Below are 19,038 nucleotides of genomic sequence, written 5' to 3' on the forward strand. Positions count from 1 at the left end.
CCTCCAAACCCCAGGAAAAGGGTATCCTGAGCTATGTTCTGGAGATGAGAGAACGACTGGAGCGTTACAGGGACGAAGCCAAGGTTAACCTGAAACAGGCTCAACAAAACCAGAAAAGGTGGTACGATCAAAAGGCCAGGCTTCGCCAATATCAGTCAGGACAAAAAGTACTACTGTTGCTACCTTCTTCAACCAACAAACTACTGGCGAAGTGGCAGGGACCCTACACCATTAGCCGGAAAATGGGTCCGCTAACTTATGAAGTGCACCACCCAGATAAAGGAAAGGAAAGACAGACGTACCATGTAAACTTGTTAAAAGAGTGGAAAGAGCAAGCCAGTGTGGAGGCTAAAACTGTGTTGATGGTTAGGAAAGTGGAGGTGGAGGATGAGGACTGTGAAGCTCAAGTTCAGAGGCAGACCTCACAACTCGATTTTACCCATCTACAAGATCCTGAAAGGTCTGACATGCAACATCTTCTATATCAGTTTCCAGATCTGCTTTGTCAAAGGCCTGGACGGACGGATGTAGCCCAACACACCATCCACTTAAATGACCCTACGCCATCGAGACAGCGGCCGTATCGCATCCCTGAGCGCCTTCTAACTCCTTTAAAAACAGAAATTGAGACGATGATACAACTGGGCGTCATCGAACCCTCTGCAAGTGAATGGAGTAGCCCAATAGTCATTGTGCCGAAGAAGGACCATACACTTCGCATTTGCATCGACTTTCGTAAATTGAACAGCCAATCCAAGTTTGATGCATACCCGATGCCCCGAGTGGATGAATTGTTGGAAAGGATCGGCCGAGCCCAGTTCATCACCACTCTTGATCTTTGTAAAGGTTACTGGCAAGTGCCTCTTGACCCAGCATCTCGACCTTATACTGCATTTAAGACTCCCCTTGGATTATTCCATTTCACTGTCTTGCCCTTCGGATTGCATGGAGCCCCAGCAACGTTCCAGAGGATGATGGATCGAGTCCTGCAAGGTGGGGAGGAATGTTCAGCTGCATACTTGGATGATGTTGTCATCTTCAGTAACACCTGGAACGATCACATCCAACACCTCAAGCAAACTCTGGAAAGAATACAGAGAGCAGGTTTGACTCTGAACGTGGGAAAATGCAGATGGGCACAACGAGAAGCCTGTTATTTAGGATACCTGTTAGGTAATGGACAATTGAAACCACAAGTCAGCAAGGTAGAGGCAATTCATCGCAGCCCACCACCAAGAACAAAGAAAGAAGTTAGATCCTTCTTGGGTCTGGTGGGATGGTACAGGCGATTTATCCCAGAATTCGCCTCTATTGCTACCCCATTGACCAACTTGTTGGCTAAGGCAGTACGGAACCCCTTACCATGGACGGAGGACTGTGAGTTGGCTTTTAGATCCCTCAAGGAAAGGATCTGTTCCAGTTCAGTTCTCCAGATACCTGACTTCTCTCAGCGGTTTGTGGTCCAGGTTGATGCTTCTGCAACAGGATTAGGAGCGGTCCTAGCCCAAGGGATTGCTGGGGAGGAGAAGCCAGTGGTGTTCCTCAGTCGTAAGCTGCTGCCTAGAGAGGCAAGATACTCTACAATTGAAAAGGAGTGTCTTGCCATTAAATGGTCCCTCGATAGCCTCCGGTATTACCTGCTTGGGAGAGAGTTTGACTTGGAGACGGACCATCGGGCCCTAAGCTGGATCAATGCGATGAAGGACAACAATGCCAGAGTTACTCGATGGTACTTAGCTCTCCAACCTTTCCGCTACAATGTCCGTCACATCCCTGGGAGGAAGAATGTGATTGCTGACTACCTGTCTCGGTACCCGAGCAGTACGCAGCTTGGAGAGAGAGAAGGTAGTGTAAAGAAGGAGACCTAATCAGACGGCAGTTTGGCGCTGGCTCTGACATACACACACACACACACACACACACACACACACACACACACATTCAAATTTGCCGCTCCTCTGTTACCGCTATGGTCCGGGTGCACACGAGACACATAGCACTTGTTCATTCAAACACAAAGTACCCATCGTCTTGATACAATAAACTCACATCGCATACACACGCATACATATACGTGCATATAGATTTACCTGCTCATGATGAGTTGATTCTGGGAGTGAGAGAGACAGATTAAACGTGATTGTTGGTATCGAGGGCTATTTATAGCGCACTGTCACGTCTCCGCAATAATGGCGTCACCCGGAAAGGAGGATACTATGTGTCATGTGATGTGGGAAATATTTTGTAATTTGTAAATAAGTTTCACCTCTATATAAATAAACCATCATTTTGCACCATAGTGCATTTGCGAGCTGGGCCATCATTTTTTATCTTGGACCATACCACGTCCAGGAAGTGGGCCATCAAAACCCACTTCCCTACATTTTGGTGTCAGATGTGGGATGGCCACTCGTAAAAAGACACAGAGAGGGCGGAAACCACGTTCACAAGTGAGGCAGAGTGCAATGGATCCGGAGCTGGATTTACTGGGTGAATCGGAGGATGAGGAGACAGAGGAATATCCGAGAGCCAGTTCACCTCAGCCCAGCACTGTCACAACGAGGGGGACGATGCAAACTGGGGAAATGGTGGCGTTAATGCGGGAATTCCTTGGTGCTCAACAACAGAGGGAGGAGAGATATCTGTCTGAACTCCGAGGAATACGTGAATCCATGCAGCAGACGGGTCAGGCAGCGGCTACACCAAGCAGTGCTGCGAGTCCACGAATGGAGCTTCCGACGCCAGGCCGGTCTAGACCACCACCACCAGCACCACCACCACCACCACCACTAAGATCGGAGCCGCAAATGCCAGTCTTCCAAGCTGGCGAGGATATGGAAAACTTTCTACGTCGCTTTGAGCGTCTGGCACGGACGTGGAGATGGCCTGAGGAGGAGTGGAGCTGTAGGCTGGTGCCGTTGCTAACAGGCAGAGCATTGGAGGCCTATCTGGCTATGGATGAGGAGCAAGCCGAGGTTTATGATGAGCTGCGGGAGGCTCTCCTTGAAAAATTCAATATCTCACCGGAGACGTATCGGCAGCGCTTCCGGGCTTCGGCAGTACCGGCGGGAGAATCCCCAACTGAGACGTATCACCGGCTACGGAACTTGTATCGTCGGTGGGTTCGACCAGAGCAGTCCACGAAGGAGGGGATTGGAGAATTGATTATCCTCGAACAACTGTTGCGAGTGTTGCCATATGACAGCCGCATGTGGGTTAAGGAGCACGAGCCTACCAGCGGACTGGCAGCAGCAAGGTTGGCGCAGCAATATGGAAATGCTCATCGGGGAAGTCAACGGTCTCAACCACCACGAGGTAATGCTAAAACCACTTCACAAAGACCGTATATGGATACAATTGAATCAAAAACAGGCACAGACAAGGAACTTATTTGTTATTACTGTCAGAGCCAGCGCCAAACTGCCGTCTGATTAGGTCTCCTTCTTTACACTCTCTTTGATCTATCATTACATTTGAAGGAGGCAGGGCAGGATAGTGATGGTTTAAGCGTAGTTTAACCTTGAAAACACATGTATCATGGCTCGGCTTCTCTCTGCGTTTTAAGCTGGCCTCATTTACCCCTTTTCCACCAAAGCAGTTTGAGAGCCAGTTCGAAGCCGGTGCCTACTCGTGAACCAGTTCTTTGTTTCTTGACAGCCAAAGAACCGTAGCCTGGTAATACCAGACTCTGTTACTTCACTTTGCTTCGTAGACAGAGTCTGGAATGGCATAATAGAGAAGTGTTTTCTCTCTCGCTAGGGGGCGCTTGTCTGAAGTTTAAAATCATTGGTTACCCGTAAGCCAATCAGATAAGTAAATATGTATGTTATGCGCCGACCCAGCCGCATCGAACCACAGACATCATGCATCGAACTCAAATCTATGATCGAACTTCCATTGTAAACCTGCTGTAAACACTTGATGATGCGAGCGAAATACCGGAGTGAACATGGCTGTAAACGACTTTTACAGATTATGCGAAGTTAATCTACGCATCCATGGTACAATCAGGTAGGGGTGCTCCAATCAGGATTTTTGGGGCCGATCGCCGATTACTGGAAGCTGTATCACCCGATACCGATACTGATCACCGATTGCAGGGTCTATTTGAAGACTTCTTTTTATTATGTAGCATTACTTATTAAACTATATTTAACAACAATGTACATTAAGTATTACATTTAAAAGAAGACAATGCATCATGAATTGACACCTGTGTATTTATTTGCAAGCAACATGTATTAACATAGCAGCTTGGTTATTGGGAGCAGCTTAGGGCTTTGACATTCAACTTTCCTGTAGAATATAAAATAAAATAAATAAAAGACAGAACATCTGAGTCTTTAAATTTAGCTTTAGACTACTTTAAACTAAAAACAGCAACAAAAAAGGCTATAGCCAAAATAATGTTTTGAGTCAGTCAGCCATCAGTTTTTCTAATACACTTAAAAGGACCACAGGTAGTAAAGTGCACAGCAACAAAAAAAACTAACAACTTCCATATCTGTATCTATAACTTTGCTTTTTTCTGGGATGCTTAGTCAGATTTTGTGGGCATTTAGAGAGGTAGAGAAACCTTTTTTGTGTGTGTGTGTGAAGAACCCTTGCAAAATTATTTTAAACAGATTAAGAAAGCTACCACTACTGGTCACATCTATGGTTAGATTGATTTTTTTTTAGATCCAGTGAAGTCTGTCCCACCATGTACCTAATATAAATAAATAAAACATCTTCAGTTAACAAGCAGATCATTCATTTAGTTTGCTATTAAATAAGAAATCTAGCGCTAAAATGTGTTTTTGAACTCAAGCTGCGCGCTTGTTGCCGGCCGCGGCGATCAGTGTCATGGCTACAGTGCTCTGTGTCTCGCGCAGTCTTCACTCGGACGCGCGCTTCAATCTATCGCTGTTGCGGACTTTATTCATTCCGGTGAAATCACAAAATAAAACACAAACGTGTCCTTGGTTGATATAACTGTAACCACTGATGAACATTCGGTTTTGATGAGAGAAAAAAAATATGTACGAGTGCGGATTAGAACCCGTAACCTCTGACACGCATGGCAAAAGATCTCCCACTAGACCATTGAAGAACTCAAACGTAAATTGCGGATCAATGGATTTATTTACGGGTTGAGCAGAGAGGCAGCACAGTTTGACAAGCGGCCGCGGCATGGTACACACATTGCAGATTGCTAATGAATTGTTTTTTCACACACCTTGTAGAATTGCCAGACCAGTGAAGCCATTTTTACCAGGGCGTAAAAAAATTGTCTCGCAAGTTCTGCGTCATCTGATCGGCTTTTCTGGATCGGCCTTTATAGAGACCGCCGATCACACATCCCAAAGCAATTATCGGCCAATTATGATCGGCGACCGATCAATCGGAGCACCCTTACAATCAGGGCCTCTAAACTGATATTTGACAGTAGAGAGAAACAAAAAAATATTTGCAGCCAACTGTCAAAGTTAGGATTAGTTCTGTTAAACACAGCTCTTTGTTCATCTCGAGTCTGTCGGAAATGCTGCAACTTCAATATTGCCATGACATGCTGTAATCTAGCAATTAAGACCTGGAAAAGAAAGGAGACACTAGGTGCGTTTACATGGTTCAATCGGAATGAAATCAATCCGATTGATGAATCCAAACACGGTGTTTACATGAACGATAAAAAAAGTAATCGCTTTAATGTGCGCGTTTATGTCACAAGATTCAAATCAGAGTTGATATTTTTGACATGCCAAACTGCACGAATATGCCGCTGTTTGCGCATAACTATTCTCCTCTATTGGTTCTTTATTTTTTTTAAACAGCAGGCTTTATATTTATCCGTCTCTGGTCATGATTTGGAGACGATGAGCATGAACCGTTTTGCCGTGCTGCTTATATTGATCACGCAGTAAAACCCCGCGCCCAAAACCAGTCGTCCATGGATGATAATCTGAAACAAGCACTGGTGGGACGTTGTCCTGTTTCACTTCACAGACGCTGAGTGAAATGAGAATTTTTTAATAACGGAACACTCATTTATATTCACTTTATTCAACAGGAAGAACAGCTCGTTCCGTGCGTCATACGTCATTACGCTATTTCAACGTCAGTGCACATGCACAGTCCTTTTAGTTTCGGGTTTCAATCCGATCAAGTGTTTACATATTCTCTCGATCGGATTACAAAAGGAGTAAACCACCCCTTTCAATCCGATCGAAATTTCAATCGGATCGAGCTCAATCGGATCGATTAAGGTGTTTACATGAAGGGTTTTTAGTCCGATTGAGCCGTCAATCCGATTATAAGTGTCCATGTAAACGCAGCTAGTGACCTGTCAAAACGCTCCCCAGTTTCTTGCTGACGATCGGTAATAGTTGATAAATTAAACTTTTCCCAAAGGGAGTAGGGCCACAACATCACCTCCATTCAAAATGTTTAATACACACTCTTCTTGTTCGGGCTTCAGTTTGCTAATGCCGGGAATATTCTCCACAACAGAGCGAATTGCATCCGCGTCTCCAAATCCGCGGCCGTTTTCGATTTCTCTAACCTAATCTTAAACTCGGCGCTTAGCGTCTACGTCACGGCTTTCAGCCCGCCCTCTGTTCCTTGATTGGCCCGGCTTTTTTCAGGCCGGAGGAAAACGGATAAATAGGCCGCTGTCTCAGACTGAGTACAGAATCGAAATGAAATTGAGCGGAAGTACGAAGTCTGATGTAGTCAGGCTAAAAGAACCGGCTCTCGGCCAGGAAAATTGGTTCCAACGCGGCACCAACTCTTTGCTGGACTAGAACGTTCTTTTACCACGTCATGCTTACGTCGGGGGATGGGGGCAGGGTTATTGTGACCAACAACACGACGGGAAAGGTTGTGACCGCCAAAGCTAAAAACACAGCGCTAGTAGACAGATAGTACAACGATTGAAGAAAGATGGATTCTAAAGCGAAACAGTGGTCGGTGGAGGAGACAAACTGTTTGTTAGACGCATGGCGACGTACATAGTGATGTAACGACATCGTTCGCTGGGCTCTCTAGTCAGTGGAAAATCAAACAGGTTCTAAGAAAGTTCGCAAGTTGAACCAGCACCAGTTCCGAACCAGTTCTTTTTTGGTAGAAACGAGGTAATTTACACATTTCCCCTTCTCTACCTTGTAACGGCCCTTAGAGCAGTTACTATGGTTTCAAGCTGTAGTACCACAATCATGCTCCAGGGGGCTCTCCAGACTACTCCTCCTCTGGATAAAAGGCAGGGAGAAGTAGAGTTGGAGCATGATTGGTTGGAGAGAAGCATGGCCTCCTCTTGTGCTAACCTTATGTGTAGAGTCCGGGTTGAGAAACTGTTGTTTTAAGCTCATCCAAGTAAGTGTTTTGTTCATTTTGTGTTGTTAACATTGTATTTGGTGGGTTACGTCTTATTTGGGTCATTTCATGCGATTATGTTTGGTGCTAATATTAGCCTGTATGTTTCTATTTAGAAGGACTTCTCGTACATGCCCCATCCACAATGTTTATCTTTCTTATTCTACTGGGTTGAGACATCTTCCATCCTATGCTGTACGGTTTCTTGTGGGGATTTTACTAAGTTATACCAATATTATCATTGGATAAATGAATCAACAGATAACAGGGATGTTTGAGTGCTGCAAGGACACCGTTATTGCAACGTACCCTAAACTGAAGCCTGAATTGATTGAAGCTAGAATTTGAAATGATCTACTGGATTGTTTGCTCCTTTCTTGTTTAGCATACCCCTAACTTCACCTGCACCATTCTCAAATACCTCTAAAGGAAAGCCATTTCTTGGACAATGACCAGATAAGCTCGGTTTCTTATATCTTTATTCACCATGACAACAAAGAAAACATACATGCAACTATCTTCATATGTTGACTCTCCGTTTAGATGGTTTTGTGTGGAATATTTGATATAAACACTTCTGCAACTACTTCTGTGTTTGGACTTATGGTTTGAGTGTTTCTGAGTCTGGTTAAAGACATTATAGTCAAAAGAGTCCTCCCTTATAAATATATGTGTGATGTGCCCTTCTGAGAGTTCTCAGATAGACTGTTACAACCTCAGCGAGGTGGGTCAATGCCACCTTTACTGCTCGCCCCAACCCTGACCCCACTGTGGAAATGCCTGAGGAAATAAGTAAAGAAAAAAAGATGCAGGAATTGAGAAAGAACAGATGGAAAATAACTGGAGGAAAACTGTGCTTGTCAAGCAGAGCTTAAAGGTACACTGTAATTCTTAAGATTTTACACATGCGGTTAAGAAAAATGTCAAAATATGTTAAAGAGGACCTATTATGATTTTTTACATTTTCAACTTTCAACTGTTTGAACATGAAACATGTCTGCAAGGTTACAAAGTCACTCCAAACAGAGTTATTCTCTATCAGTAAGCACTGTTTCTGAACTTCCTGAAATGCCTTCATTGCAGTCTTGAGTTTTTTTCCGGGAACGAACAAGTCACAATATTGCTTATTTAAATAATTCCCACCCAAGACATGTGCAAAAAAGGTGGGCAAGGCCTGGCTGAGTTGCGTTAGTAGTGTGTTGAAACTCGCGGTTGTGGTTAAGGTGACATTTCGGAACATTCTTGAAGAGGTTGACCAATCACAACACACTGGTCCAGCCGACCAATCTTTTCAGAAGAAGGGGCTTCATAGAGACTGGAACTAAACAGAGTTTTACTGACAGACTGGGAAATGAGGTGCTGCAACAACGTAAAATATACGAAAAATGTTTTCTAAACATTTAATCAAGAAAAGCTATTCTATTAGACCCCAAAAACAAAATCAAGACTTTGTAAAAGGGCATAATAGGTCTTTTTAAAGGTATGTGTCGTCTTTAAGGTTGCTTAAAGGGGCTGATGATCAAACATGGCTATCAACAATGTTTGGCAACAACGCTGATTCAAAACGTACAGAAGCAAATGACATGCAAATGGTTCACCACTCGCCATTCCCTCTCTTGGATTGTACTTGTCACCTGACAACTATTCCCCCTTTATCCGATAAAACCCACCTTGTGGGAATGGATCTACGTCAAAAAGCCATGCATGAGAGATGGATCGGCAGATAGGCGGAGGCAGACGTAAAGGACAAAGAAATCAGCAAGGAGATATATCAAAAGGAAGTCTCAGAGAGGACATGAAGACAGGACACGAAAGGAAATCAGTGGAAGGAAACTCTTCAAAGGAATATTAATGAATGACAGGAATATGAGTAGTTCACACCTTTGTGATTTTAACAAGAAAAAAAAATGTATGAGCAGCATATGGTGTTCAAGGACATGTCACCCATAACCTCTGAAGCGTTTAAAAAAATTACTTGAAGATCAGCACTCATTCATGGGAGTCTGCATTATTCCCGCAAACCCTGTTACAGGAGGTGACATAGGGGTGACTAGGGATGTAAAAAGTAGGGCTGTCAAAATGAACACGTCAATGCATGCGATTAATTTCCGCACCAGCTTTAAGTTCTCATGAAGGGGCACTCACAGTGAAGGATGAGAGAGGACCAGGCCTGGACTATTTTATGTTGCGTTTTTGTTTGTGTATGCGGCATTTGTCCATGAGGGGCTGCCGCTTTACCTTCATTTTGTGTTTTTTTTTTTAATGATAATTAAATTGTGAAATGTTCGCCGGTTCCCGCCTCCTACAAACCTCGCTACAAACGTAAAGAGTTGCGAGAAGATTAGATGTGCGTCAGGTCTTAGTGACAGCAGCCTAATAAACCTGCTGCTGTGATGTCTTTCATTAATGTTAATTAAAGAACAAAAGAAAAAGAGAAAATCACTCATTGCTCTTGACTGAATAACTTTTGTAGCTTTAATAATGATTAATCTACATTTAATTTATGCAGTGAAGAATGAAGTGTTTGATAACTATTTAAATTTTTGTATATTTCCTACCCGCTAGACCTACCTGAAAATCTTAAAGCACTGTTTACAAGGTTACGTGGGTCAAAACAATGAAAACAATACATTTTTATGCATTTTGACAGGGAAGTAAAAATCTAAATTGGTCTGACTGGGCCAATTAAAAAATTGAGCCGTGATATATTGAAGGCACAGCTAATTGTGACATTTATTACAATGGGTTTATTTGAAGATTGTTTTAAGTTCACTTAAATTAAAAGTTGTATTTTTTAAAGCCTAATAAATGTTAAAACTGATAGATTTCAATTATACTGTAACGTTGAATGGCTATAATTAATGGATAAAATTTAGAAAAAAAATATTAATTTCATAGAGACATCAGAATTGGTATTGGTGATACTGGCCTTCTTTCACAAAAAGATGTCATTAAACAAATATTTAAAATATACTGTCTTTATGCCGTTTCTACATTAATTTGGAGATTCAATGTGAAATAACTATATAAAAATATATTAAAATCTTTAGTTAGATGGGATTAATCGCTATTAATTACAGAAAAATGTGTGATTAATTAGTTGTTTTTTAAAATCAATTGCCAGCACTAGTAAAAAGACATTGAATGCATCAGTTGTGGAATTTAATAATTAACCATAATTACAAACAAAATTCAAGTATAAAAAAATAAATACAAATGGACATGAACCTCTTCATAAAACCATCTTCTGAAATGGCCAAACAAGTTTTTTTTTATTTCTTTATTCCTGCAAAAATAAATGAAAGTAATTTTTTTTAAAATAAAATGACATGCTATTTTTATTCAGTAGTACTGTACAAAAATGGTGTATTGTTTTTGTCAATATTCTACGACTGTCCCTCTAGTTTAGGGGTGTAGAAACTTGAATATTTATCATCAATCATATTTAACATTAATAATAATAATTCACATTTCTATTCCTACACTGAAGTATGTATTGTAATATTCATTTTAATAAATATTAATTAGGTGGTATAATGATTTGTTTCCTAAAAAGTTCGGGCAAATGATACATTTCTAAACGAAAGCAAAAATGGTACTATACCAAAGAAACCGAACTGAAAAACGAATTCTCAGCACAAATATGTACACCCCCTACTAGTGGTTCAAGTTTTGGGCTGGTAACCAAATTTTTTAGGTTCAAACATGTAAGTGATCCATGAACGGTCACCACTGTTTTTGATTAAGACGTTTAACCCCAGGCCACTCCAAGTCACTCGGGAAAAAATGATCAGATAAAAGGCACATAGACAGAAGCACAAGCAAAGGCTTTTCTGACATGTTTTCATTCTAAATGTCTTGCTGGTTTGGTGCAGCAGTACCTGGTATGTGTCCCACAGGCGTATGGTACAGCGCAGCGGCAGCTCCCTCATCAGAAGATTATTCATCCAGCGGAAAGCAAACTGCAGATACTCCACCTCACACTTCTGAAAGTGAACGTGGACATCCTCTGTGGGTGTAGAAAAGAAAGCACAGGGGATTTAGGTCCATTTGCTGGTAGTTTCTGCAAAGTGCTACACTGGGAGTAGCTTTTGTAACCCATCTATGGACCCCCATTGTTTAAAGAAGCCCTCTGGCCCTGAACTAAGATCACCACTATTGTTGAATTCTCCCCACACCGGTTTCACTGAATTAACATTATAGACCCCTAACGTGTGTGTAATTATATTCGATTGAATGAAAGAGAAAAAAAAAAGAGAGAGAGAGAGAGAGAGACAATGTTGGGGTGAAAAGGAAAAGGAGGCCTGGTGCTTAGCTCATTGAGAGAGGGATTTTTCTGATAAGCTCTCGTTCGGCCTTTGAACAGAATAAGAATGGCTTTCGAAAGCGGACATATTGACTCGAGTCCTGATAGATATTGATGGAGAAAATGTGACAGCTCTCTGAAAGTGCAGAGAACTGAAGTCGGACCTGTCAGAAGAAAAATGAAAACCCTTTCAGGAAAGAATATCATTTAAAAAAAAAAAAAGGTTTAAATAATGAATGATCTTTCGCAATGTTACTTAAGGGTTGCATCATAATGGATTCAGTTAATGGAGTGAGTCATTGGTGTGAGGTTTAAACATTATCACTAAATCTCTTGCAATCCCAACAAAAGGTTTGTTCATAATGAATCTTTTATACTTTCATCTTGTTTACTGGAATCAGATCTGATTCCAGTAAACAAGATGAAAGTATAAAACCTTTTCAAACTATTCCTTGCAGCACAAAAATTTAAACCATTTGATTTTGTAATTTTTGAAGAAGTCTTTTAAAAAAAAATTTTTTTGCCACAAAGTCATCATACTTTTCCGGAAAACCGTAAAAAAGGGCCATCACATATTGATCCGTTGATGTGTCTTTCAAAACCACTGTCCTCATACTGAATAAAGATACAGACAAACAGTCTATTATATTTTTACATTTGCAAAGTGAAAATGTGCGGTGAAGAAAAAACAACAGCAAATGCAACAGGCAGCATCCCATTATTATTTTAGCCATTATAATGGTTAAATTAGAGCAAAAAAAAAAAAGTGGTTTTGAGGAATATAAATATATATATAAATATATATATATATATAAATATATATATAAATATATATATATATATATATATATAAATATATATATATATATAAATATATATATATATAAAAATATATATATATATATATATATATATATATATAAATAAATAAATATATATATATATATATACATACACACACACAGTTTGTATGTGTGTGTGGTGCGCATCTGACTTCTCTCCTTTAAACCACTAGACTGCACAAAAGTTAACCCCAGCACTTTTTTTTTTACAACCGCATTTGACTATGGACGTGGGAATTCGGCTGATCCTTGACGCGATCGTGGACAGCAAAGCAAAGTTGATTCTGCGCTACTTTGATCTACCATTTAATGTTTAATGAAATGTGATTTATGTAGCAAATGAGAATCGATAAAATTATCGATATTTTGAGACAAAGGTCTTGTTAATGTTTGTTCAAGGTAGTTAAAGCAACAGTTTTTCACTGAAGAATATGTAAAAGTAAGGTATTTGGAGTAAAAGGCACCCCTGCTGTCGGGACAAAAGGGACAATAATTAACATGATAATAAATAGCTGGCTGACTTTTCCATTTGTTAACATGACATTAGATTCACATGGTCAATATCATATATTATGCTGGGTGTTGTCCACCATGAAAATTAAAAATATGATGTTGATCATATAATTAAATTTCATTTTTATTGTTACTACTGTAAAGCTATATTACATTATTATGGGATCTCATTCAATGCTTTCAGAATCTTTACTTTTGTTTCTGTATTTTTTAACCCTCTGGGGTTGTTCGGCCCAAATGGACCTGAAGCATTTAAATATTCTTTTTTTTAAATCATAGCTTTATCGGAATGGTCCGAAATTTGGTGACTTTGTTGGTACTTGGTATATGAACACCCAAAAAAATTGGGGACAGGATTTGAATAGTCTAAGTGGTTGTAAAAAAAATAGTCACACTCAGGACCTTCGGGTCCAAATGGACCCGCATAGGAAATGAATGGGAAATTGGCAAAAATGTGAAAATACAGAGTTTTTTTTGTGCGTACAAACTACAAATCAGCCACGATCCAGAAACAAAGCACACAACAGTGAAGGGGTGAATCTATAAAACATCAAGAGTGCAAAACAGACACATCCACACACACACACACACTTTTATACACATACACACTAATAAATTCAGATTACATATGGGTTTTGAATTTTTAAAATGCTCAGTTTGTCCACCAGATGGCATCCATCTCATTTCAAAAATTGCTTTCATGAGGCCTAGGCTTGACTCTAAAATGCTCTATTATATTCAATGGGGAAAAAATGGGTAATAATTATTGCATTAATATTAATTCTAAATCATTTTTATTTTTGAAATGATCTCAAAACACCAAAAAAGAAAAGAAAAAATATTATAAAAAAAAAAATTATAAAAAAATAAAACATTATGATTTTTTTTAAAAAATATGAATCCTGCCCTTTGGGTCCATTTGGACCCGAACACCCCAAGTGTGACTGTTAAACGAACAACCCCAGAGGGTTAAAATTAACAAATTAATGAGTATATTCATTGAACAAAAATAAATTCTTTTATTCATCAAAGTAAACGGAAAATAGCACAAACTTTGCTTCAATGTTTTGAACGAGTATTAACTTAGATATTATTCAAAACATATTACTACTTTGTGCATTTTGCCCCATGCTTGTGATCCTTTTACCCTACCACCTTTAGCCACGTTGTACCCTATATAGTATTTAAAAAATGGTTAATTTTTGTTAGATGCTTATTTCTATACTAATTTCTGCTTTATTAAAATAGCTAATAGCTGTCAAGCACATTTAATACCAGCCTTAATGACTGCTAAATATACTCAATAACGTGATAAATTATGTTGCTAAACGTGTTAGACGGAAGGCGAACGGTTACCATTTATTCAGAACCAGCATGTTATCATTCACAAATGACTAGTTATGAGCAGAATTTAAGCTTACTTGTCATTTTCCTCATTTCAGTGTAAAGAAAAAAAAAAACTTGAGCACATCTACAAAGTACTTGCTAGTGTATTTCCCTGACTGTCTAGCCATGTGAAAGTGCTATTTGTTTTCCTTCGCTCAGTCCACTCCATTCGTCTCTAATCTCAACTCACTTCCATTTGCCTTCACACCCTAATCGCAAGGGCTTATGGGGAATTGATTTCTCTCCTGTGCTCCCCGGCGAGACTGTGGGGTCTGCTATTGCTCACGGTGCTCGTGGATGCTGATTGATGGGAAAGAGGCGCGCGGCGGCTCTCACCAAGAGTTTCAGTGTGGGCTGTTCAGCTTATCACACCAAACACACTGAACAGGGGAGTAAGGCATCCAGATGGTATAAACACTCTGACAGAAAAAAAACAGAGGCGGACTAGTGGCATAACGGAAACGTGTGATTCCAAGAAACAGAAACGGCCAACACCTTGGGAAAACAAGTCTTTTCCAAGGCGATGAACAAGATCGCACCCTGGCAGAAAAACAACACCTTGTTGTTTTGAGCATTTTGCACTGCTATTTATGGCTAAAAAAAAAAGACAAGAAAAAAAAAAAGAGTTCACCTCGTTCTGGAGGGCAAAGGGCAAAATAGATGGGATCGTTTAAGGGACTCCAGACACTGCCATTTTGTTCTGGCAGTCATGACATGTTATTTGCGCTGAAGCTTGTGAGGGCATTTGTCTCAAAAAGCACACGATTGGGCCCGAAGTAGATGACTGCAAGTTTAATGTCACAATTGAACAATAGTGTGTGATTTCTATCTTTCAAGCAGCTTCAAAGGTAACCTGCTTGTAACCCTAGGTACAACCACGCCAGGACCAACTGCCTCAAACAATGCTAAAGAACCATTTAAACCAAACGTTATAATTTTGTAATCATTTACTCATTCTCATGTCATTGAAAATTCTTTCTTCTGTAGGAATGCAAAATGAGAAACATGAAATAATGTTCATGCAGCTCTTTTCACACAATGAAAGGATACAGTGATCAGGGGCAAATTAATATTTTTGTAGTTTCTGAGATTCAGTTTAAAAGAAAAAAATTCTATTTTAATTTTTGTGCGAACTATTTCTTTAATTCAACGCAGAGTGAAAGGAATTGGTAGATAATGTGTTTGTGAACATGATCTTACCATCTATTCTGCTGACGAGCTCTTCCAGCGCCTTCACTTTAATCTGAATGCCAGGCTGGGCGAACGTGTAGTTGTCCTGATGGAGAAAAACGGAGGTTTTTTTTATAACATAATTATAAAATACATGGAATAATAACATAATTATTCCATGTTTAGAACATGGAATAATTATTTTGTCATCTCGTTAAGGCTCTTTCACATGACTTGTCTCAGCGCTTCAATCGCTTAAAGGGGTCATATAATGATACTTGCACTTTTACAAGTTGATTGTACTGAAATGTGTGTTGGCAGTGCCTGTACACAACCATCGTATAATGATAAAAATCCATCCAGTGTTTTTGTTTTAATCTCCTTATATGTTTTCCCCTGCCTCAAATTGAGCCGTTCATTTTTGTGACGTCAATAAAACCGAAGTCCCTCCCACGATTGTTGATTGACAGCAGCGTTTCAACACAGACCCGCCCTCGCTCGTGAGGGAGCTGTCAATCATAGTCCTCGCGGACCGGCGCAGTCATTGTTGATATGCTGGAGCTGTCTATGAGCAGAATGGCGTCATAACGAACACAGCAGTCATTTTAATGTTCCTAAATCCGAACAACTAAAGACACAGTGGCTGAGTTTGTTTTCGAAGGGAATATTCCCCACGAGCAACGTCAATGCTTTCATGTTTGCGCGAATCATTTCTCACCAGACTGCTTTATAAAGGAGGGTCAGTATAAAGCTGGTTTTGCTAAGAAGCTGCTCATGAAAAAAGGATCGGTACCAGATATTCGTGTTCCTGCTGAACGTCCAGAAGAACTGAAGTGAGTGTGACGTTTTATTAAACTTTATATTAATATATTAATCTTTGCAAATCGCTAGCTGCACGCTTCACCATGAATGCGTCTAAGGTTTACAGTCAGGGTACATTACGGCATGTTTTCTATGTACGACGTTCTCAATATAATTCATAATCCCACGTTTATAATGAACAGCGTTATGGTTATTGTGTTATTGTGTTACAAACGGTGTACGCACAGAACAGAGAAGCGGAGTGAGCAAAGCTCATTATCATTTAAAGTCATATGCACTGAAACGGCGTGCTGAAAACAGAGCTGTTTTTGACCAGGTAAAATAAGTGTTTTCTTACAATACTAATGAGAATTTTTAATTAAAGTATATTACAAACTGTTAATTTAGACCCTAAAGAATCATACTAGCTTGTACAAAAATGGCATTATATGACCCCTTTAAAGCAAGCATCATGTGCCACTTTGACCTACACATGAAAATCATTGTGGATAGTGTTATGGAAAGGTAATTTATATTCTACGTGGTAATTTTTTTTAATAAAACCCTGTTAAAAATTCAATTAATTTTATGCTTTTAAAAGCCCTTAATTTTTTTTTAACAATTTAATAGAAATAAATAAAATGATAAAATAGCAAAAAGAAAAGAAACCTACAATAATAACTGAAATATTTAGGATTTATAAACGGCTTGTGAAAACACATTTAGAATATTCATCAGGCTAATTGTGCGATAATGTCAGCATCAGATTGTGATAATATAATATAACAAAGGGTCTGTCAGAGATCCGTGGCTTGTTACCAGCTGATAAACTGAGGGAAACGAGGGTGCTATAGCATTATAGTTATTGTTATTTATAACTAATGTAGTTTTCAGCCTCTGTTCCTCTTCCCTTGTGGGTCATTAAGGGCCAGTGGCCATCTGCTGTGCTGCGTGCGGCTCGTGTTCAAGCCCGGGGGGGGGGGGTGACTGCATGGGAAGACACATTCTGTGTTCTGATCCATGCGCGCGTTCTGCCCTTCAGCTCGGCTCCACTCAGCCAATGAACACAACACAGAGCGGCCCACGGGACAACCTGACTGTGGCCTGCATCTGACCCTTGCTCCCGCCTGCAGATGAGTGCCCTGACACGCTCGTCTCTCTCTAACAGAGGGCCTTTCTCAAGGGAATGCCAGCCAAGGATCTGAATCCCCCTAGCTTAAACGTCCTAGCTTCAACTTCCTCTCCAAGTATTTCATGTCTCTCTCCCCCAGGCGGGTAAGTGCCTTATCCTCTGGGGCTTAAGCACAACAAAGTCTGTGCCTTTTTTTTTGGGGCCGTCAGAGAGTCTTTTTTTATTGCATTGTATTCCACTGGTCTCTGGCTTTTGGAAAAGAGCAAAAGGACAGGATGACCACTACAGGGTTTAGTTGAAATAAAAAGACACAGAAGCGATACTGTCCTAAGAGAACTGCAGATTGACAGAGAATCCCTGGAGAAATGATCATTACCGTCTTAATTGCAGTAGCTTGGCTGATGCATGATGGAAGTACGTGATTTGAATTTTGCTTTTTAAAATAAAATAATAAAATATACGATAAAATAGTTATTAATAATAATAATAATAACAACAACATCAACAATTATTATTATTATAAGAAATGTTATTAAAGTGCCCCTATTATGGATTTTTGAAAAATGACCTTTCATGTAGTGTGTAACATAGCTCTAAGTGAATGAAAACATCCTGCAAAGTTTTAAATCTGAAAGTGCACCGTATGTAAAGTTATTGTCTTTCAAAAGTAAGAGTCGACTGAGTCAATGAATGAATCGGTTTTCAAACGAGTCATAAGCCGTTTCGTTGTGACGTCAAGACGAAACATTAGCATATTGCCCGCCCACTTATTGCGCGCGCAGACACCAAGGAAAACCTGAACCTCAAACTGGCAGCTGATTCCTGTGGATACTGGACCGTCTCATGTCGAGAAGACGGCGCTGTGCTCTACAATGTAACGTAAAGCCAGTTTTTTTTCACTGCCCAAGGACGAGCATGTGAAGAATCAGTGGTAAAAAAACATCTTTACCACGATATCACAGCAGTATAAACCTAAACTTTTGCGGTGTTCCCTTTATTTTACTGACGACAGCTTCTCAAATCTCGGAGTTCAATGCAGGATTCGCAAACCGCTTGCTCTTGAAAGATGGTTTTCAAAATACTTAGTTTTGAGTTTTATATTGTGTTGGTCTCCTGCTTCTGGCTAACTCACATTATTACTGTCTTACTGAAATACTTCTGCTGATCAGCTGTGGGCCACTATTACCTAAAACTGTCTATTAATGCAGATTGTCTGTCGTTCTCACTACTTTGAGGAAATATGAAGCATGGAGCAAGATTTGTTTTACCAACGTTTATGATTCATCAGTCATTCACGCTAGAGCTCGGTTAATGTATGCACTGTTATCGATACAGTTTCCACGTGTTCACCGCAATAAATGAGAAAAATACATGGTAAATAAATTAGTACAAGTAAAATAATCGGTTTGTTGATGGACATGCACTTGTTAATGCTGATGGTGAGGAATTACAGTTGCAACATCTCATAATGTCCCTCAAACTAAGTAGCGTATCACTGAGAAACGTCCTGCTCGAGTTCGGGTTGAATAACTAGTTCC

The 19,038-nt window shown here is 40.0% G+C and overlaps 1 protein-coding gene across 2 annotated transcripts in view; it reads right to left on the bottom strand.

The window, feature by feature from the left end:
* The window catches only part of tbc1d22b (TBC1 domain family, member 22B), a 57,630-nt gene that overhangs the window by 7,210 nt on the left and 31,382 nt on the right, over window positions 1-19,038 (bottom strand). For both annotated transcript variants that reach the window (XM_056259774.1, XM_056259775.1), the window contains 2 exons: window positions 15,598-15,673; window positions 11,232-11,359 (listed from right to left, as the gene is read on the bottom strand). In XM_056259774.1, the coding sequence (XP_056115749.1) occupies window positions 11,232-11,359; window positions 15,598-15,673 (204 nt within the window). The remainder of the gene's footprint in view (window positions 1-11,231; window positions 11,360-15,597; window positions 15,674-19,038) is intronic.

Source organism: Rhinichthys klamathensis, unplaced genomic scaffold (assembly GCF_029890125.1).
Source record: "Rhinichthys klamathensis goyatoka isolate OS25496 unplaced genomic scaffold, OSU_Roscu_1.1 h1tg000169l_1, whole genome shotgun sequence".
In the NCBI taxonomy this organism is placed as follows: Eukaryota; Metazoa; Chordata; class Actinopteri; order Cypriniformes; family Leuciscidae; genus Rhinichthys; species Rhinichthys klamathensis.